At 44.8% G+C, this 22,825-nt stretch overlaps 1 protein-coding gene across 2 annotated transcripts in view; it reads right to left on the bottom strand.

Moving 5' to 3' along the window:
* LOC135376419 (uncharacterized) overlaps positions 1-22,565 on the bottom strand; it is a 43,835-nt gene extending 21,270 nt beyond the window's left edge. The window contains exons 1-8 of one of the 2 annotated variants that reach the window (XM_064608921.1): positions 22,392-22,469; positions 21,087-21,395; positions 11,847-12,013; positions 10,455-10,523; positions 10,252-10,388; positions 8,101-8,153; positions 5,493-5,601; positions 3,044-3,109 (exon numbers count right to left, since the gene is read on the bottom strand). In XM_064608921.1, the coding sequence (XP_064464991.1) occupies positions 3,044-3,109; positions 5,493-5,601; positions 8,101-8,153; positions 10,252-10,388; positions 10,455-10,523; positions 11,847-12,013; positions 21,087-21,177 (692 nt within the window). In that variant the 5' untranslated portion in view covers positions 21,178-21,395; positions 22,392-22,469. Of the gene's footprint in view, positions 1-3,043; positions 3,110-5,492; positions 5,602-8,100; positions 8,154-10,251; positions 10,389-10,454; positions 10,524-11,846; positions 12,014-21,086; positions 21,396-22,391 lie in introns of both variants that reach the window. The other variant, XM_064608922.1, reaches the window with a different exon arrangement.
* Positions 22,566-22,825: the final 260 nt, after the last annotated feature.

Below are 22,825 nucleotides of genomic sequence, written 5' to 3'. Positions count from 1 at the left end.
CTAACCCAATTGGGTGGCTCTATCTCAGATAGACAGGAAAAAATACAGATGGTTCTAACCCAATTGGGCAGCTCTACCTCAGATGTCCAAATTTACCTCACTAGAGTGCCACCAGATGGCACAACTCAGGTGCATCAACTCCACGTGGTTCGTCGAAAGAAGTTCGTCGAGATGTGTTGCCACATATTGCGCTCCTGTTACACCACAGACAAGTTGTGGGGCATTATACGTGAAGTCTTGGACGAGTACCTATCAGCTTGCAGGGAGCAATCACATCATGTTTATTATGCAATTAATGTATGTATCATAATCAGTGTCTGTAATTAATGTCTATGATGTAATTTTTTCACAGTGTCCAAAAGTGCCTATTTATGCAAGATGTGGTATATCTAATATCTTTGTCCTCTCGGGACTGTATGCTGCCATGTTTTTCTTTTCATTTTTTCAGGAACTGTATAACGCCGTCCACTCTAACAGTCCCATATCTGACTCTGTATTCTACTAAATGGTTTACCAAATAATGAAGGAAAGAAAAATCACAGCGCGAGCTTCAGGAAATATGTCGGAAAGAAATAAGAGTCCTGGAGACCATCATTAAGCGCGCTAAGAGCCATGATGCCGCGGGATGAAAATAAAGATGCATCACACCTCGCTACACAGTCTATTCAAGTTATTCCATGATGCACATGCAGTTCCAGCACCCCACTCGAATTTTCATCTCCGTGCTCACACAGAATATAATGAGACACCACGAGTTATTTAGCATTCCACCGCAGAAGATACTCTACGTACGAAAGTATGCAGCTGAATGGGAAAAGAATTTTGACAGCGTAGACTTTATGGACAGGGTACCAACAGATTGGGATGAACAATATCCCACCCTCACAGTTATTGACGATCACATTACAGAAAAGAGGGTTCTATCGGAGGTAGAGTCACTGTTTGTGCGTGGTAGCCACCATAAGAATGTGTCTGTGATCCTGATCACACAAGCCTTGTTCTATCACAATGCTGCTTTTCGAACGATATCCCTGAACGCCAGTTATACCGTATTTTTCCGGAACGCTCGTTCCGTACAACAGATCGAAACCTTCGGACGTCAAGTATTCTGAAAACAGGGGCTCTCCTATTTCCTTGATACATATAATCAGGCGACGGAGAAGACGCACGGTTATTTAGTTGTAGATCTTCACTCGCAAACGCCCCCGTCCCGAAGCCTGCAAACGGTATTTTATCGCACGAGCGGCAGGTCCTGTTTACGCCTGCGAAATACCGACCTTAGAAGACATCTCTTGGGCGGAGCTAAGTGATTAATATAAAGGGGTGGAGCTATGATCAACCAATCAATGGTCAGTAGGCTTGGCATGGGCCAATCAACGTGAGGCGAGTGGGGCCAAGCCAACTAATTAGCATAAAGGGGTGGAGCTATGGTCAACCAATCACCAATCAGTAGGCTTAACATGGGTCAATCAACGTGAAGTTGGCGGAGCTAAGGGCGATCAATCAGATGGCTTAGAACTGGCTTGTGTTGGATTAGAACTGGATTTTGGCTCAGAATTGGATTAGAATTCGGATTAGAATAGACTGCTCTTGGATTAGAGAAAACTTCTGGCTAAGGACATCTCAGTATACTACTGATGTACACTTCTGCTCGCTCGCCTTACACTCGCGCCCTGCACTTTTTTCTAAATCGAAGACACTTTCTGCAAGAGATGCATCCCACCGAGCCACTTGATGCCCACACTCCGGCAGAGCTCTTTTCTATCTGCTGGGTTCCACAGATCCACCCCGCAACACATCGAGCTGGTGCTCTGCACCAGAGACCGGCTGGTTCAAGAACGTCACACTACAGCTGCGGTTCTGGGACCCGAGGACGTTGCGGCAGCCGTCGCCCTGCAGCAGCCAGACTTATTGGCCCCGGAAGATACCATCCTGGACACACCGGACATCTAGTTTATAGGAAGGGGTGTAAAAAAAGAAGACTAACATAAAGGGGACGCTCAGCACGCATATTGGAGAGCCTAAATAAAGCGTGGAGTTCTAGGGAGAGGAGCAGTTTGTTCTGTTAACAGGACTGCGAAGGCGAGACCGTCGTCTTGGACTATGTAAGTTCTCTTGTAAACACTTTTTATGAAACAATTAACGGGTTCTTCACTTTTCACAATTCGGCGGCTGTCTCTGTGTTCCCTGGTGTGGTATTTGGCGGGTCAGTATAGTTTTACCCATGTTGGATTCCTGGGGAGGAAACTCAAAACTTTGAGCTAACTCTGTCAAGTTGTAATAATGTTTGCCCCTAAAGACTGCCTTCCTGCTTGTCCAGCTTTTAGGCATCCCTTCCTATATGTGCAATTGTATTGTGCCTATGTTATACAGTGCTGGACAAAAGCCCGCGGAATACGATCCGATGCATTCCTCCCTTAGAGTCACAAATGGTACCGTTAGGACTTGCGAACGGGTGACCGTGTAACCTAGGCACATATCCAAAAGTTCTTCCAGTCCGTGAATGCTAGCATGTCATTCTCAGGAAGGAATGCGCCGGAGCGTGTTCCATAAACTTTTGTCCGGCGCTGTACTAAGCCCCGTATTACATTATAGCTTCAGACAGTAAATTTATAAATAAATACACACCACATTACGACGGTAGGTTATATCGACATTACGACGATATATATTCATATCTGTTTTAGGGTGAGAACCACCAGCAGCCTCTGTTATTAGTTGAACTCGATTGAAAAGACACGCATGAAGGTAGGTTGCGATTCCAGGAATGTCGCTGCTCCAGAACGGTTACAGTTGACACCGCAGTGACTACTATAGCGGGTGGCTGACGATGAAGTGACGAGAAAGAAAAATAAACATGTCAACAGTGGCATAACTCATACATATACGAGATTGCTAGGCATTGACGCTGAGGTAGAATTATTCGTGATGCGGCGTCGAAGCCTGGTCTACCCCAGTTACTTATATGTCTTTATATGTCTTTGTTGCATAAAGGTAAGAATGTGTTGAGGCATCGATAGAATCTTCGCCCGACCGTACTTACCGATAGAACTCTCGAACCTCCTTGCATACAGATCTCCCATCGTTCAACTGTCCAGTGGGATGCATCCTGAAAAGCAAATCTGCATTCATGCAATACAAAGCTCCATCATGTTTCGCTGTATTAAGCGACACGTTGTTGTACTCAGTATATATTTCCATCAATGAATAGAAAAGACAAATCCAATGAACATGAAAACGTACTTCTGAAACGAAATCATTTTTTGCGCACCGACGGTATCACGATGCAAGTAGATCTAGCTAAAAGCAGGGGGAGAATTTGCTCCTACACTCTTAAAAATGAACTTCACCGCATAGCACGCTCCTAGCCAACCATAGTCTCGGATGATATCGTTATCTTCCCTGATTTGCTGAAAACGGGAGGCGTACGCCTTTTTTGTGACAATTATGAACAGCATAAGTGTCACAAAAAGGCGTACGCCTCCCGTTTTCAGCAAATCAGGGCAGGTAACGATATCATTCGAGGTAATGGTTGGCTAGGAGGGTGCTATGCGGTGAAGTTCATTTTTAAGAGTGTATATACAGGGTGTCTTTTTCTAGGCGATACAGATTTTTCATTAAAAACTATAAGAGCTATAGGCATGCTGTTTCCACTTCTGTCATCTCTGGGCCGGCGAACGTTCTTGGCCATATGTTGCTCGACCGTCAAATGACTAATTAATTACCTAAAACTTAACTTTTTAATTATAAAAGCTACGAAGTTGTCCCAATGAGAACGTCTGTTCTTTTCGGTGACCCGATATCGCAGACGTTCTCAGAACAAAAATCTGTTCGCGTGATCATCCGCAAAAAAATTAGTGAAGGAACACCTTTTTATCTTTATTTTGTTCATGGCGTATCTTCGGTGACCCATCTTTCTTTCGCCCCCAATGTTTGGCCATTGTCAGGAATGTTTTTGAACGCGCGTCACGTGACTTCACACGATGGACAAAGCATAGGCCATCATCCCCTTCTAGAGCGTAGCTGCTGCCATCCGCTGGAAGCTCCCATTGATGCAATGGTGCAGGAAAAATGGCGGGCGCTCAAACCACGTGATCCGCAGGAGCCATTTACAGCGTCCCAGATCAGCAGCACAGGAAAAAAAAATCCCTGGTCAACCGACCTCCTTTCCCAACCTCCTCCTCCTTTCTCCTCAGGTTTTTCGCCTCTCTTCTCGTATACACCCTACCCCCAGCACCAGGTTCGTCTGTTTTCCTTCCGCGCTTGCTGTAGAGCAAATATCATGTTGTCCCAAAGCAGACAATCAAAACGCGATGGTGTATGATAAAGCAAGGTTATTTGTCCTCGCGAACTGCTTCGAAAAAGTTACAGTACATATCTTTTCACGTTTTGTAAAGGGCTTCACTGGAGCCCCCCTTTAGATGCTTCAAGATCGAAGAGCATTTCAAAATCCAATTGCAGTTCGCACACCCAGACTTGCTAAGGCTGCTTAGCTCCAACCATGGATCCAACCATGCCTCCAGCACCTCCAGTGTCTCAAATATCATGCATGGGTATCGGTCACGTGGTGGTATTACGTCACGAAGAGGTGAAGGAATATAACGACTTTTTTAACTTCACTGAAGTTAGCTGAACTGAATTAGTTGAACAAATTGAACTTGAGTTGCCCATCACTGTGCGGCCACGCCTGTTCTCTAGGAGCCTCCGAGAGAAAAGGCGTGGCCGCACAGACACGATGCCTCCTCCGTGTTTTTTTTTTTCCCTCAGTTCGACCTACTGTTCAGATCCTCGCGCCTGAATCAAATGACTCTCGCCCAATCAGGGCGAAGGAAGACTGGCGCCCGTTCTCCGAGACCAATGAGCATCCAAATATTTACACACATATAATGCAGCCAATTAGGGATGCTCAGATCAGCTGTGCCAGTGTGGGCGATATTTTGGAAGCGGTGCGATTCGCTTTAGAGCCGGCAGCTGCTGCTGCATGCTTTGCAACCTCCCCGTCCCTTTTAGTCTGCCATTTTCGAGCGGAGACGTTCCCTGCCGACGCGACTCGCCTTTCACACCAGACCGGTAACACAGCTATGACTTGTCTGACGTCACGGCGAGCCACCCCCCCCCCCCTCATCGCCGCAAAACATCAAATAGTAGCCAATGTAAACGTCTCTGGGCGGCAGGGAACGTGACTTATTTCTGGTGCCACCCGACTGGCGTCACTACGTGGTCTCCGCAGTCACAGGCAGAGGGCGACGTGAGTTGCATTGACCTCGTTGATCACGGATATCTTTCCACTCCTTTCTGACTTGCTGCCGGCAGAAAACTGGCTGGTGTGAATGTACGCATCTGCTCTTTTCTCTGTACATGTAACTGCTGCAAATCACCTAACCTTCGTTTAGTTTTTTTTTTTCGAATGCTCGAAGCGAAACTATTATATTGAGCTGCATATTCTGAAGGCGGCTGTGCTGTTGGAAGAGAATGCTGTGAAGGGGACTCACACTTTAAGGAGCGCCTCCATCAGGAAGTCCAGGCAAGAGTAACTCCACGGTATGTCCCAGTGGACAATTAACTTCTGCGCGGAGCACATTTTGCTAGTGGAATTGTGCCCTGTAATATTTGCGGAACTATTTTGCAGTTTTTATGCTTTTCAAGCGATCAACAATTATCGTAAAGAAGTTCTATCTCAGTCCATGCAATATGGTCTCAAAGAAAATAAATGAGACCACGTGAAAGATAGTTTCTGGAGGGTACGGAAATCATACCACTGAGAAAGTCAACTACCTACTACCAATCTACTACAGCACTAAATGGGGAAAAAAGAATTGCTCAACAATACCAATTTCCGGAATACAACATGCAAACAACAACAACAGAATTATATTTAGCCCGCAGTGACTTGTGCAAGAAAAATAAATAACTCAAACTTTTGTGACTATATGTAAACCTTGAACCTTACTGAATGTGATAAATCAACGAAAAAGTGAAAATAAACACACTGCTTCCACTGCTGCGGCTTTCGGCGTCATTGCGAGTGAAAAATAGCAGACCAAGTTTTTCTAAACCAACCTATGGAATGATCCATAGTGACATCAAAATGACGTGAGCGGCAGGTCGGCTCGTTCCGAGCATTGTCACCATTGCCCACGATCGGGATTTTTAAAATCAAATTCTGCGATATTGATACATCTGTTAAATTAATCACTTCGCATGGTGCACTCTAATAGGGAGAGAGAGAGAGAAATACATGATGACGATGATATGGGGATGACTTCCGCTCATTGAGCAGAATGCTACCCCATTGCTATTGGGGGGAAATGAGAGGATGGTGATGAGGATGATGCTGACGACGCTGACAGGGTTTTAGAGAGAGTCGATCAGGCCAGTAGTTTGCAGGAATTTGATGAAGGGTCGTAAAACGGACATCTGCTTTCGTGTGTCCCATGGTCCCAAAATGAGTCTGAGGTCAAGGGGTCGGCTGTCAATCCGCGCAAGGTCGTTTGCCAACAAGTGACGCTCCCTCCTATAAGTGGCACATGCGATGATCACATGGTCCGCTGTCGCTGGCACACCACTCTCCGGGCACAAGGGACTACTGGCACACCGTATCTGGTAACGGTAGTACGGCGAAAAGGCAACATTCAGCCGTAAGCGATGTAGGAGGGACTTAATGACGCGCGGTAGAGATGTCGGTAAGCGACACGAGAATGTTGGGTCTACAATTCCCAGCCGGGACAACCCGACGCCATTGTTCGACGGATGAGGAGGCAGCCCAGTCACGAAGAAGGGACCGTCTGTCCCCCCTTGGGAGAACAATCGGGACACACTTGCCCTGGTGGTGAGCGGCCGCTGCGGCAGCGTCGGCAACGTGATTGCCAGAGATTCCGCAATGACCCGGAATCCATTGAAAAGCGATGGTGTGGCCGTGGGCAGTTATGGACTTCAATAGGCGCAGAATGTTTATCACAAGTGTGGCCAGTGAGCCGCGGAGACCTGAAGTTTTCAGGCATCGGAGAGCTGACTTGGAGTCCGTACAGACTACCCATCGCCGTGGATCGCAGGTGGCCGCATACTGTAAGAACAGCAGGATTCCGTACAGCTCGGCTGAGGTCGAAGAGGTGCGATGGGACAACCGGCAATCCCGGGTGAGCGGTATCGAGGGTACCACAAAAGATGAGGATGACGAAGTTTTCGTTGAGGAGCCATCCGTGAAGACCGTGCAGAACCCGTCATATGCGGTGCCGATGAAATCCATAGTCAGTTGCTGTAGTACGAGGTCGGGGTAGCTCCTTTTGTTGTCCGTGATCCATGGGACAGAGGCGGTGACGCTTGGCGACGGAAGTGTCCACGGGGCCGTGCTTTCAGCGGCGGGGCTGATCACGAATTTCGGAACGGGGGATTTGAATGACATTATACATCCGTGGATCGGCGTGCTGCGCCTTGCCCGAAGTTTCCGGATGAGCGGGTGGTGGCGATGGTGTGCAATCAGGTGGAGATACTGGCGCACAGTTTCTGTGTTTCGGAGAACTTCAAAAGGGATGTCGCGGGCTTCCGCAACCACTAGCCTTGTCTCGGCCCCGCGGGGGACACCGAGGCACACCCGTAGGCTCCGTGCCAGCATAGCGCGGATCCTCTGTGCTAAGGTGCTGGGGAGACCGTGAAGCACAGGCAGACTGTAGGCGACTGTGGCACGAATCAAGGCGTTATGCAGCATCAGGAGGTCCTTCTCATCGCGTCCCCACCTCATTCCAGCGAAGTGACGGATGACAGCGGTCCAGCGCTCTAATAGGGAGGTTAATAGATTGATTTGAAGAAATGGTAGTAATTGATGTGCTTTGTGAGTTTCTTTAATGCAAGGACCGTGATCCGTGGCGGTGACTAGCACATCGCGTAGCACCCCATGTGTGTGTGTTTAAGCAGGCTCACGTTGCGACATGGCCTTATTGGGTGGAGTCGAGTTTCTTAATTGCTTTTACGTCGTTCTACATAACATGATTGCGCAAAGCTATCAGTGTCATAGAACAAAAGATGGGTGGAAAGATAGGGAAATACACAAAAGAGTAACCATACAACTGAAGCAGGATTCGAATGGAAGTACGTGGTTCTTACATGTGTTATGATGGAAACCACTCCACCAATACTTGTGTGACGGTGGGTCCGACCTGTAACAAGGTGAGTTTTACTAAAACGTTGATAAGGTCTGATGTGTACGGTCCCGCTTGGTCTATCTACGGTTCCGCCTTTTCCGGTTTTAATCGAAAAGCATACGCCGGGTAAATTTCCCTCATTTGGTTTTAATGGAAAAACACTGAGAAACATACGCCGGGTAAACTTTCCCTCATTCGGTTTTAATCGAAAACACTGAGAAATATACGCCGGGTAAATTTTTCCTCGTTTGGTTTTAATGGAAAAATACTGAGAAACATACGCCGGGTAAATTTTCCCTCATTCGGTTTTAATCAAAAACACTGAGAAATATACGCCGGGTAAATTTTTCCTCGTTTGGTTTTAATGGAAAAGCACTGAGAAACATACGCCGGGTAAATTTTCCTCCTTCGGTTTTAATCGAAAGACACTGAAAAACATACGCCGGGTAAATTTTCCCTCATTCGGCTTTAATCGAAAACACTGAGAAATATACGCCGGGTAAATTTTTCCTCGTTCGGTTTTAATCGAAAAACACTGAAAAACATACGCCGGGTAAATTTTCCTTCATTCGGTTTTAATCGAAAAACACTGAAAAACATACGCCGGGTAAATTTTCCCTCGTTCGGTTTTAATCGAAAAACACTGAAAAACATACGCCGGGTAAATTTTCCCTCGTTCGGTTTTAATCGAAAAACGCCGAAAAACATACGCCGGGTAGATTTTCCTTCATTCGGTTTTAATCGAAAAACACTGAAAAACATACGTCGGGTAAATTTTCCCTCGTTCGGTTTTAATCGAAAAACACTGAAAAACATACGCCGGGTAAATTTTCCCTCGTTCGGTTTTAATCGAAAAACACCGAAAAACATACGCCGGGTAAATTTTCCTTCATTCGGTTTTAAACGAAAAACACTGAAAAACATACGCCGGGTAAATTTTCCCTCGTTCGGTTTTAATCGAAAAACACTGAAAAACATACGCCGGGTAAATTTTCCCTCGTTCGGTTTTAATCGAAAAACACTGAAAAACATACGCCGGGTAAATTTTCCCTCGTTCGGTTTTAATCGAAAAAACACTGAAAAACATACGCCGGGTAAATTTTCCTTTATTCGGTTTTAATCGAAAAACACTGAAAAACATACGCCGGGTAAATTTTCCCTCGTTCGGTTTTAATCGAAAAACACTGAAAAACATACGCCGGGAATACATACATCGAAATTTTTTCTCGTTCGGTTTTAATCGAAAAACACTGAAAACATACACTGGGTAAATTTCCCTCGTTCGGTTTTAATCGACAAACACTGAAAAACATACGCCGGGTAAATTTTTCCTCGTTCGGTTTTAATCGAAAAACATCGAATACAGAGGAACGTTCCAGGACGTGACAGAGATAAATTGCTGCACATGCCCAGCCAGTTGTTGATGCAGATCAGAAAACCATACAGAAATACGATGCTTGTGAAACATGTCAGTTTACTTTTTTCGTTAGCCGTAAAACACCACCGTAGCGAACAACGCCATGTTAAATGAGCGTCGCGCGGAAATTCCGTCGTGATTTCTATTCGCTGATAACTGTCGGGTAAACGATCTCTCTATCGTTACCAATACCGATACTTTTTAGTGCCCCAGCCTTTCTTCACCGACCATATTTCTCACTCTTATTCATTGTCAATGGTCCGCCTAACCCTCGACAAGAAACCTGTGGACGCGCCTACGTGCTCGGTAACCGGAATTATGGAATTATACCAAACACATGTTCACTGTTTTTCTTTGAAACGAGGAAATAACCACGCTGTGTTCAACAAAAGAGTTGAGGTCAACGAACAGATGTCAAGTCTTTGACAATGCGCTCTGGATTCCACGGTTAAGCAGTGTAGCACTGAGCCACGCTCACATATACTGTGGCATTGTTAACTTCTGATAGGATTCCTTGGTCATTGGACTCCGCGGTATGTGTGGGCCTGACACTAACGTAATTGTCATATCGGCCTCTGTCAGCTGCTAGAGAGACCACACAACAATGAAATCCATGGAAATCCACAATAGCTGCGCTTCCTTCTACCCCGTAGGAAAAGCAACAATTCCAAAATAGCGCTCGCTAGAAAAGCTCACCCAAGCAATACGATCACTATATCTGCCAAACTCGCCGCGGTGTTTTGTTCCACGAAGTCCTGAATGCGATGCAGGTCACTCAGCTGATGAACGGAACCAGTGCTTGGCATAAAATGGTAATCTTCGTCCTTCGTCACCTATAAGGGGTAAAGTGATATTTACTGTGTCCTAAAGTAGAAATAAAACATTCAAAGTTTACGTACCACGTATGTGCCACTGGCCTTCAGTTTGATGTCACAGCTTGGATAGTCTTCCCGGATCATAAAGGCCACCTGAAATCATGAGAATTTCGCGCGCTTTAAGTGTAATCCTGCAACCCACATTTCCTGAACGGTTCTCTCTTTTTGTATGAACATGGTTACCACGCGACGTGCATCTGCAATGAATACAAATAAAGTGTTCATCCCGAAAATGTGTAAGGATGACTGTCTCAAAGGCCAGTTCTGTGAGTTTCTTTACTCCTCTGTGTTGAACAAGAAGTTGCCTCTCTTCCTTCTTCTCTCTCTTTTGTTCACCGCATACAGCTGTTGGTCGAGCCAGCCACGGGGCGCGACTTCATGCTCTACCCTCCAAGTGAACCTCAGGTTATTTTGTGGTTACCTCTGCGTATATGCTCGCCCATGCACTCGTAATGATGCTCCCGACAAGGCGAAGAAAACGCTTGTGCTACTAGCTTCCGCGCGGGAGACATCCCGAAATTCCACAGTCAAGAATCCACATGATCGAAATTCCAGACGTTCAAAACCCCCAGTCGATAATTCCGCCCGCGCCTAGAACATGTGTGAGAATCTTTAGTCAACAAAGCTGGCTATTCCCTAAGCCAATGTGCCATTCAATAAGCCAGTGCGCCATTCCCTAAGCCAATGTGCCATTCCCTAATCCAATGTGTCATTCCCTAATCCAATGTGCCTTTCCCTAAGCCAGTGTGCAATTCCCTAAGCCGGCTTCGATTAACATCGTGAACGCTCGAAGTCGGCACGTTTGTCAGTGACGTCCTGCTTTGAAATACGCCCATTTCAGAGCTCGTACATATAAGCTTTATTATTACTAATTTGGTATTTCGATAGTGCGGATTTTGAGATGAGATTTTCAGCACTGCGACACCCCTTCATGATCTCTCGAGCTGATGATGCTGGCTCTGCTATTCTAGATGACACAAGAGTTTCGTGACTCACACTTTCATGCATCACATACGTCGTTCCACATAATGCAAGTTCACACGACGGATAGGAGTGGGGAGAAACACTCGGGATGCGAGTGACCTCACGGGGACCGACAGGTTCCGCGCGGACGGCTTCCATGGCGGACGCGAACTATCCGCGCCCTATGATCTGGTCCATCACAGACAGGGTTGTTCACATTTCTATGACGTAGGCTGTGACGTTTACGCGGTCCGGGGATCGATGCCGGGGATCCGTCGGCCCCAGTGGCCTTGAGTTCCCCACATAAATGTGCTCCCGTAAACCCACATAAACGTGCGCCGTAAACGTAATTTTTACGCACTTTGGGAGTAAAGCTGGAGATTCAAGCATAGAACATCGCATGTGCTTCATATCTTATCAACTGAAAGTACTCAAGGAGCCCCAAGTACATACGGCATTCAGTATGCTTTGCGAGAAAAGGTAGAACTCGGTAACGTTGGTAGGCATTACAACAGCTTGTTGAAGCGAACGGAAATAATGGTCTCCGATGAAGAAGACATTAATCGGCCTCCAAAGGTACATTGTGCTACGGGGATCGTCGTCTTCAACGGGAACATAATCTGAAACAGCATAAACGTCGTTCATTAGAAGTTGACCTGTGCACTGCATGTGCAACATGCGTACCAAGTTTTGTTTGGTTTCCTGGTACCACTTTCATCCTGTTCATAAGGGACTAACAAGGCACAGACAGCACAGGACGAGCTCACATTGAGCTCGCTCCTTTTCGTGTCTTCTTTGTCGCTTATAGACATTTCGTCTCGCCAACTAGACGTCGACTTCTCCATGTTAACATTTTGATCCCTTAGCAGTGGTTCCGAAACTTCGCCGCTCCCAGACCCAAAGGAACAGAGTTCCAGGTAACTCGTTATTGTAACTAAGTTAATTTTTTTGTAACTTGTAACTTAACTCGGTACTTTTGCGCCGTGGTATCTTTCTGAGGAGCTCGTTTCTTTTTATGGTAACCTTGCCATAGTAACTTAACTAAGTTCCAAGTACTTTTAATTCGCTTTTCACTCACGTCCACTTATTTTCTTGCTTTCTCTCCGGTTCTTTCGTGGCATTTTAGGCCATAAAACGTTGGAGTTAGAATTGGACGGACTAAAAATAATACGGATAACGTGATATTCAATTAATGACAGTATTGTTACAAGATCGCAGTCTGTGTCCAGATGCGTTCTCCTTGCCCCAAGTTCGTTCGGACAATGCCCACGCGACGGTTCGAAACCGCCCGCCCATTTTCACGCCCGTCTTTTTCGGCTTCGCAACATCACACCCTCTCTTCCCCTCTGGCACTGTTGCGTTGATCTTCCTGGGGAGCCTCGTTGCCGGTTGAGAGTCCACGGTACGGTGCCAGACGGTCGACGTGAACGACAAGGGGCCGGGCACGGCCTGTCCGCCTGATCCGGTAGACGACGTCTTTGAGGCGCTTAGCGACGACATATGGTCCCTGCCACGGCCGCTGCAACTTGGGAGATAGGCCCCGCTTCCGAACACGGTTGTAGAGCCACACCCGATTGGCCTTCCTCGAACCTCCCTCCGGACGCCGCCCGATCGTAGCGAGTCTTCATACGTGTGAATGCTTTCTGCAGATGTTCTCTCGCAAACAGTATTCTATTCAGGAAGTAAGTGCCATTGAAATGAGGCTTAACCACTGTGCGTCCACAGGGACTAAGATGCAAAGCGTTCGAATTGTGGGACAAACGAACACGATCTAAGCATGTTGCGCTCCTCCGCAGGCAACTCAACGTCGAACTCAACTGTTCACGCGCGCTAAAGTAACACCAACTAACATACAAGTAACTCGCTCTCTTTTTTTAGGTAACTACGTAACTGCGAGTTACATTTCGGGTTGAAGAACTTCGTTATTAACTCAGTTACATTTTTCACGCGGTAACTTAACTCGTAACGAGTTCCTTCTGACGGGTAACGTCTCGATCTAAGGATGTTTCACCTAAGGTGATAAAAATTATAACTGGCGACGGTACCCGCCGGAGGACTGGCGGACATTCGGCATTTACCCTCTGGAAACTTTTGCCATAATTGAGGAAGGCTTTGGAGAATTTTTAATTGTGGTAAATTTATTTTTCCAATTGAACTTTGAAAATTGCCAAGCGAACCTCACTTTTTTACAGAAATATGATGTCCTCCACGGATAACCACACACCCAGCCGAAACTATACACAGTATCGCAACATAAATAGTCGAAAAAATTAGTAAGAACGGGAGGACCTCGATATATCGAGGTCGATATATCGAGGTCCTCCCGTTCTTAACGCTCCCTGACGCCACTGCGCGGTGCACCGATAGACGCAAACGTTATGACCTTAAGTGGGAAGGAGTGTATACGAACAAGGGTACTCGCGAGGGATGTCATCGGGAACAAAAGGACTGTTAGAGATTAAAGCAACGAATTGCTAGTTGACTTATTGGAAGCAAATATTTTTGTCTAACTAATTACTATAACCACTACTACTTTGTAAAACGTGTATATGTGTCTGCAATCGCATTGCTTATTACGAGTACCTGGACATGTGGGGAAAGTTAATTATTTCGATCAAATTTCGATGCGAGTCTTAAGGCCTGAGACGGAACGTTACTGAGTGATTCCAATGGGAACTTAAAAAGTGTCCCACTGTCAAGAACAAATTTATGGAGCGAGTATGTGGGTTGTTTGAGAAGCTTGTTTGCAACAAGTGCTACGTTTAACGCACTGTGTTCCAAAGGTTTACATGAGTAGTATAGAGCCTTGGTCATTTGATTCCTTTCGCCACCAGGGCTGCGACACCAACGTCTGGGCCGACATCACTCGCGAATTTTTTCCCGCGCGTGGTGAGCGTCGCGTGGGCGGAGAGCTGTCCGTGCACTTACCGGTGGGTGGAGGGCTGCGCGCGCACTCTTAGAAATGAACTTCACCACATAGCACGCTCCTAGCCAACCATCATCCCGAATGACAACGTTCTCGCCCCTGATTTGCTGAAAACGGGAGGAGGAGCCTATTTTGCGCCTATTATGCACGGCACAAAATAGGCTCCTCCTCCCGTTTTCAACAAATCAGGGGCGAGAACGTTGTCATTCGAGATGATGGTTGGCTAGGAGAGTGCTATGTAGTGAAGTTCATTTTTAAGAGTGTGTGCTTATCCTTGCGCATTTTTCAGCCTGGGTCGACTTCTTTCGCGATTTCTCTGCCTGGGCCGACTTCACTCGCGAATTTTTTCCCGCGCACTGTGTGCCGTGCTTGAGCGATGGGCTGTCCAGCTGTTTGAGAAATATACACGCTCTGCAATTTAATTCACGAAATGAGATAAGCTTCCGTAAAAGATTAGTGATCCTCTTTTGAAGAAACAAAGATGGATGTATCATACCTCTAGATTTCAATGACCGATTCTATTTTCGTTCAATCTGTTTTCGATGCGATGCATAGAATTCATTATAGTGATGACAAAGATTTAGTATTTCAGTTATACACTTGTTTATTGCGACAAATTCTATGTCCTATCCCAAACTCTGAAGTTCTTGTTTATTGTTTTCATTGATGAATTCAGAATGCTTATATAGTGATGTCTTATTATCGGTCGCTTGAATCGAGCGTTGATTAATACATATCGATACTTTGTCGCCGTGTTTGTATCGCTTCAGTAACTTGCACTTAGTTGCCACGAACTTGCACAATCTCTTACCAACGTTTCCTTTCTTTGTATCAAGATTCTTAAATGACGTACAAGAGAGTATTAGATGAAAATCGTCCAGTGGTCCACCGCAGTTGATGTAGCCATTAAGTTTCAATAAGTGATGATATATCAGACCTTGTACAACAATATTGAAGTTCTGCTCATTTGACATCGTTGCAAGAACTGGTAGAAGAAAATAATTGTGTAGCCGTGGTAGTGGAACATATCACGTGATAAGATTTTTAATGTACTTTCCATGTCAATAGTTAGATGTAATGTCAACAAATTCATAATGAATCGTGCAACATAGACTGCTTGTATGTGATAATTTGATCTCACTGCTTTCTTGATGAATGCAATGCCCCTTGCAGCAATTACGATTACATCTGGTGCTGAGTACTTCAGTTCTTCATTAACAGACCTCAAGAACTCCTCCATCAATCCCAGCGGCCCTTCTGATGTTGGTGTGCAGATATTTTTATAACTATTGTGGATAAATTCTTGCACCTTCAATTCTGTAATTTGTACCATATCTTTGAATACGACCATGTCAAAGACATATTGAAATGCAGTGATAATGGAATCATTTCGTGGCTCTTCTTTTTCAAAGCAGTTTTTTATCACACCTTACCATGACATATGGTAACGAGTACAACATCTGTCTTTTCGTGTTGGACGTGTTGGAGAATGCGCCGTTTAGAGTGCTCCTCTGTTCGCCAGTGTTAAGTCTGTGCTTGTCACAGTTGGAAGGTATTAAATTTGTAATGTTTCTCGTTTTGATAGATTGTTTCACTATTATGTTCGTGCACGTATCTATTGTTTACGCGTTTTATGATGCGTAGATTTGTCTCTCTATTAGTGCTAGCTGTTGATCATACTATGTTGTTTCTCATTATTTTCTTACGTCTGTGCTATTCACTTAATAAGACATTGAATAATTAAAAGTTATGCCATGTTGGAACCTAACATATGCAATTTAGATTCCCTATTGTGCTCAAAATTACTTAATCTATCTGAACTTGTAGTTTAACTGAAATTAAAACTATATTGTATTGATTAAGTTTGTCTTCCTCTACTAGATGTGGTGTCCTAGATTTTAATTCATCTTGTGTTCTTGTCGTCCCTCTGTGTTCCTGTGGTCTTTCACGGTCTCTGTTGTGCACAAATAATTGCTTATATCTATCACAACTTGTAATTAAAATTAAAGCCCACTATTGTTAGTTTCACAATGATGGTGGTCGCGTCTCAGACTTTTTATAATAAAACTTATAATTTTGATTGTTGTCATATTGATTAAGAATGTTTTCTTTGATTAAAAGTCACATACATTTCTCATTCTGATATAGCAATGTTTCGCTATTTCCCTACATGTGACTGTTGCTTGCATGCTGGAGGATGCGCTGGTTTTGTTTCTCATGTAGCGCTAGCTATTGCTTCTGTTGTGTTGATTCGAATTATTTCCTTACGTCTATGCTATTCACTTAATAAGAAACTGATTAATTAAAAGTTGTGTCATGTTGGAATAAGTCATATTCAACTTAGGTGCCCTATTGTGCTCGAAATTACTTAGCTTATTCTGTATCATTATAACTATTTATATAACTTATTACTTATCAGAATTGTAATTGAAATTAAAACTCCACTATTGCAATGAGGGTGCTGATGTATAGGAATATTAGACTTTGTATAATAAAACTTGTAATTTTGATTGTAATCATATTGATTAAGAATATATTCTTTGATTAAATATGCATTCCATTTTAATTCTGGTTCACTGAAAATTTGTTTGTGTTATTATCATATAAAACATATTGTGTTTGATTCTTTCTGTGTGATACCTCTTCAATGCTATCGCATCTTACCTGTAATGAGTAAGTATATTATTTATTATGTGTATTGTATTGTGTTTCTTCTGTTTCAGGTTTCTCGGCTGGATTTTTCTCCTTCACACAGAGTCACAACATAATTATTGGCAGTATTGGCTTTAATAAATATATTTTCACTTGGACTTTTGTGTATAGCTATCCTTGGCGTGTCTACACTTGCATGTAAACTGCCCACAGCACATCTGTCGTAGCGGGAAAATATTTGCGAGCAAAGTTGGCCCAGGCGAAAAAATCACGAAAGAAGTCGACCCAGGCTGAACTATGTGCAATGATAAGCGCACACGTAGCCCTCCACCCACCTGTAAGCGCATGGACAGCCCACCGCACACGCGCGGCTCATCGTGCGCCTGAAAAAAATCGCGATTGAAGTAGGCCCGGGCGTAAAAATCGCGAAAGAAGTCGACCCATGCTGAAAAATGCGTAACGATAAGCGCACGCGTAGCCTTCCGCCCACCGGTAAGCGCACGGACAGCTCTCCATCGACGCGACGCGCACCGGGCGCGGGAAAAAATTCGCCAAGAAGTCGGCCCAGGCCCCATGGTGTCGCAGCCCTGGTGGCGAAGGGAAACAAATGACTAAGGCTGTATACTACTTACATGGGGTCGCATTGAACACGAGTAACCGGAAGTACTTGAAAAGTAACTGAATAGGATCCCACCAGTAACCATAACTTTTGAGTTTAAGTGACTTTTCCTGTAACTTTGTCACCTTTAAAGTCACGGAACTGTAACTTAGACTCTGTAAGTAACTTGTATACAATTGCGGTCACCACTGATTGATTGATTGATTGATTGATTTTAAAAGAAAAAAATGGAGGCGGTCACCACTAAGCATAGCTGGAAGGGCAGATACGGTGTTGCACTTCGCGGTGTGCACTCTGTCAAGTCAGGTTGTTGGTTGCACCGGGTGCGAGGAATGCAGGCGAAAAAGGGGGAGACACTTGCACTTTGCGATGTAGCGCGTCGAAACGTGTCCTCGGCTATTATAAACACTTTCTTTCTGTCTTTTTTTTTTTCGCTGCAAAATCTATGCAATAAATGAAAAGTGGCAAGTAAAGTACCCGTTTAGGCACTTATCATCGCCTATTTCCAAAAAAAGACACTAATCATAAAAAAGGCTGAAAAGGCACTAACATTAGGCCACTAATGGGGCCCATTCTACCTGATACGTGCTTAGAACACTGGAAGGCAACATGTGTACGTTTCCCGACGAAAAGGCATATGCCTGAGAATTCGCTCTCTAGTGATAAGTAGACTAATCCACCCCCAGATTTTAACCCTGACTTCGCGAAATTCAGTGTGCGCGCATGTAAGCCCTGTGTCATTTCATCAAAATTTTGATGAAATGACACAACAGCTCGACAGCCTTCAACAGCTCGAATATGATGAGACGCTGGGAAAGTTATCAGTATATTCTGTCGGATGCCTCCATACTGTAAACCTTCAAGGAATTGCAATTGCCTGGGTAGGTGAACATCGAAAAGGTCTTTTCGGTCGTCATATCTCAGGGAGCGGCCCAGCCTTGTGTTTGTGAAGTGTTATTCTTCCTTCTAGTATTCCCTATACAGATAACGAGCACTGGAAAGTTTTTATATACCCCCCTTTTTCTTCTTTTCTTGGAAAACCAGTACCACTCAAATGGCGACTAAAAAGCAGAAGGTGCACTAATGTTTTTGTATAAAAAAACTTGGTTTACTCCGGCTTTACGCAATAACTTAAAACAATATATCATCATTGCCGCCTGCATTGGTGGTGAAGCGTCTACGTTTTATTTTTTTAGTTATTGCGTGAAGCCGGAGTGCACGCAGTTTTTTACATTATCTATTCTACCGGCTGTTTGAGTCTTTTCTGACGTTTTTGTACTTCCTTGACCTTGTAATAAATGCTTTGCAAAGAACTGCAAGTTGAGAAGTCCATCAGTGTTGTTGCTGAACAACAGATCTTCAAATTATCGTGTGTTTTAGCCATGTTTAGGTTTTAGTTTTAGGTGGCGAAAGCCACCTTGATTTTGGTTTTGGTTTCGCTCTCACCAAACGCATCAACGGATTTTTTTCCCGTTTCTTGTATGCTCAGTTTAGCAGCCGACGTTTATGTACCGTGTTTAGGTATGGCTGGTTTGTCATGTTTATGTAAAGCTGCACCCAAACTAATTTTTAAGGTAATTAAATTTGTAACATATAAGTTGGAGTGAATATGGTGCTTTTTGGCGCTTTGAGTTAACTTTGATCTCCTTTCCTCTTTCTCAGACAAGCAAAAACCGACACAGCACTGCCAACGCGGGAACATCTTGAGCCCTAAGTGGTCGAAAGGCAGAGCGAGAAATCACAGCAATGCGACACGGAATGGTCTAGCAGGGGACGTTCAAATCTGCGCGCGACAACATCGTCTTCCGAGAGGCAGTTTTTTCATCCTCTCCTATTTTATCTCATCTCATTTTTCATATTTCATCATCTCCTCTAAAGTGTTTATTTATCCTAACTCACCGATGGCTTCAACATCTATTTTTACCCCGTTCCTTTGAGACATCAAATGCACCGGCTTGTTCGATTTGAGATGAAACTAGCCTTCTCTCGTTTTATATTTCGTATTTAAAGGGACTATCGCATTCTGAAAGGAGTGTACGAGACAGATAATCTCTGTTCGTGTCCTTTGGCAGGTATCTCAACGTTATGAGTAGGCTTCCGACTTTTCGGATTTATCCGATAGACGTCGATAAACTCACTCCGATGTTTGTTGCAAAACACCGGATTTATCCGATAAACTCCGGTTTTTCCAACGCGTACGGGGCGGCCTTAAAGTTTTTTCCCGTTTCCTTCTTCCTTTGACCTCCTTCTTCCACACCTAGTTTTCGACTTCAAACTGAGTCACAACTAAAAAGAAAAGGTGAGAAGTGGTAGCCTTCATCAGGGTCACTGGGCGCATGAATAGCCCAAAAGGAGGATACTAACACACACTTGTCCCATCTGTTGTATGTACCTCGACCCTAGTGACTCTACTTGACCACGGGTACTAGGCTAGTTTGGCACAGAACAGTTATGTGTTCGTCACAGCTGCTTCTCATTATGAGTCTGGGTACCATTCACAACTTGTGCAAATACGCTTGTTTGTACTTCAATAGTTACGGGTATAAAAACGTACGTGCGTTACATCGTGTGGTCCCAGTCACTTTTGCACATCGATCTTTCCTTGCATTGTCTCTGCGACGATTGCTCCGCAATACTCCGAAATCGGCGCCGTTCATTTTTCAGACTTTTTAATCCTCCGAGAAATTCCGAATTTCGGAAAAGTTGAAAACTCCGATAAACAGCCTCTGAATTTTCCAAAATGAAAACTCCGAAAACTCGGAACCCTAGTTATGAGCGAATATTCGGTCGGTTTGCAGCCATAATTTACCATTTTGCGACAAGTATTTTTGAAGAGTGTTCATCGTCACCAACGTATCACAATGTACTTTAAATGTGCACCTTTTATATTCGTTCACTGCTCCTTTAAAGGGAGACTTGGGAAGGATTCGAAAAAATTAGGTGAGCATCATACCGAACACGGACTGCTCCCTTGATACCGAATACAACATTCGCATTCATTTTGTGCGAGTAATTAATTCGTAAGTGATGACAATACCAAACCGAAACCAACGTGTAAGGCGGTTCGCCCGGAGGAAGATACTGTGACGTCACCCGGCATTCTCGTCTGCTCGCATTCTTCCATGCAGGATGACGTCGGCAGTGTTGATTTCAGGGCCCTCTTGCTTCGCAGGGGCGAAGCGTTCACTTCGTAACAATTCGTCTCGAATAAAATGTGCGCACTTTGGGAACGCGATATTTCGTATGCATGTTCCTGACACTTAAAGGAACTATCGCATCCGGGAACGCACCTATGATACCGATAGGGTAATGTTCGTCACCGCTTCCGAGTTAATTTGGCCAAATTTCTCTTCCGGAAACAGCTTACATCGCGATGATGACGTAAGGCAGGCACACGAATGGGAGCGCAGCGGAGGCGATTGTCTCCGAGGTCGTCTGCTTGGCGTTCTCATAGCATTGTGCTAAGTGAAAAGTCATCGATAAATATGTCGCTTACCAGTGTGAGTACTGACGTAACCATGTTGCGTGAAACACGGTGTTACGGTACTGGAAGTACGAACACGTTCGAGGCTAACCAGGAACAACATTCCGCGAGCCGATCACAGAGAAGACGTCATCCCATAGCATTCCGTCTCGCTCGCCCGCTTGTCTGTCGGTCGCCAAGGCTACCAAGATCCCTCCGGCCGCTCCATAATTGGTCTCCTCCGCGTCAAAGGGCGCGCAGTGATTTCGCCTCGTCCGTGTGATGTTTCCAGAGAGGGAAACACGGAATGCGTCGTCTGCTCTTGCCAAATGTTATATCAAACTGCACAGGAACAATGCCATCAATTCGCGTCGGGGTTTCGGCGTTATTATCAGTGATGAACGCGGAGTAAAACGGCATTACAGTTTCGGAATCGACCGGGACGGATGCGATAGTCCCTTTAAGGGTTACTGCTATGTCACAATCGTTGTGGTGACTTTGTTGCGGAGTTCCACTTTAAAGGGAGCAATAAACAGGTATGCAATGTGCACTTTTTTGTAATGCAGTGTGATTCGTTTCCTACAGTGACGTTTAGCAAAAATTTTTGTCGCAAAAAAGTAAATAATGGCTCCAAAACAACCAAATATTCACTGCACTCTCTCGCGCTCATGCCCCGCCCTGCGATGCCCTGGCGACAATAGCCACACGTCATTTTGACGTCGCGCACCATCAACCATTCAACATGCGGTGCGCCTGTACACTGATTTTGTTTTAATATCGGGTAGTGAGGTCAATTCTAAACATATTTACACTTGTCAAACCCAAGGTAGCCAGGTCAAAAGGTACCAAAAGCCCACAATATTCCATTTCATGTGCGCACTATGTTTTCAGCGCTGTATTGCTCCGCGAGGTCACAGCGGTGTTCTCACAAGCCCGTCATTGGCTAGGAGTCCGAAATCTCCCCCATCTCCAGTGACTGGAATGCAGTTTTGCTACACGTGCAAGACGTGTGACGTAGGTGCTCTCCGAGTAGGAAGGAGAGACTCACGCGGATTATGCTCTTTGAATGGCATTGTTTCGTGGTAAAGGCGCTCGCTAGAAGTAAATGAATTTCATAATTGGATATCGTTAGCCACGTTCTTTCATAGAGCATAATAACTGGAGAATATTCTTTGAGCTGTTTAGCGCCCCTTTAAGGCAAATGTCGGCATAGTTCCCCGTGAAGTCGGCACAGGTCGGACACGCCCCTTCCCCCTCATATGCGATAGTCGTGATAGTGTCCGCCTAAGCGTTGCGGACTACGGCAAGCAGTTCCATCCTCACAAAACAGTCACTTACCGGTAGCAGAAGCTCCGTTGAGTTCAAGGTTCAGGTTGCAAATCAAAAGGAAAAACAGTCGTAGCACGCGGGACTCCATGGCTGCACGTAATTTAAATTGCACAATGTACTCGCCCCTATAGTGGACTTGTGTTTGGGACGTCTAGTCTTGAATGCTATTTGCGGAACGGTTGTCTCCTTGTTCAGAATAGGTCGTGCTCATTTTAAGCCATTAAATATGCTGAGTAGTAAAAAGCGCAAGCTGGCGTCGTAAATTGCATGAAAGCTTTGGCCTATTTTTTAAATATAGAGAGAGTGTGTGGCGAGCGTGTTTTTACGAGTTTTTGAACAACTTGTTTTCGAGGCAGTTAAATTATTCACTAAGTAGGAAGTCTCCAAACATATGGTTACTTTAAGTAACGAGTGTTTCGACAAAGTGCGTGTCAGAAATGGAA

The sequence above is a fragment of the Ornithodoros turicata genome, unplaced genomic scaffold (assembly GCF_037126465.1).
Source record: "Ornithodoros turicata isolate Travis unplaced genomic scaffold, ASM3712646v1 ctg00001087.1, whole genome shotgun sequence".
Lineage (NCBI taxonomy): Eukaryota > Metazoa > Arthropoda > Arachnida > Ixodida > Argasidae > Ornithodoros > Ornithodoros turicata.
Note: the sequence above shows the minus strand (reverse complement) of the source record. Positions and strands in the feature narration are given on the sequence as shown.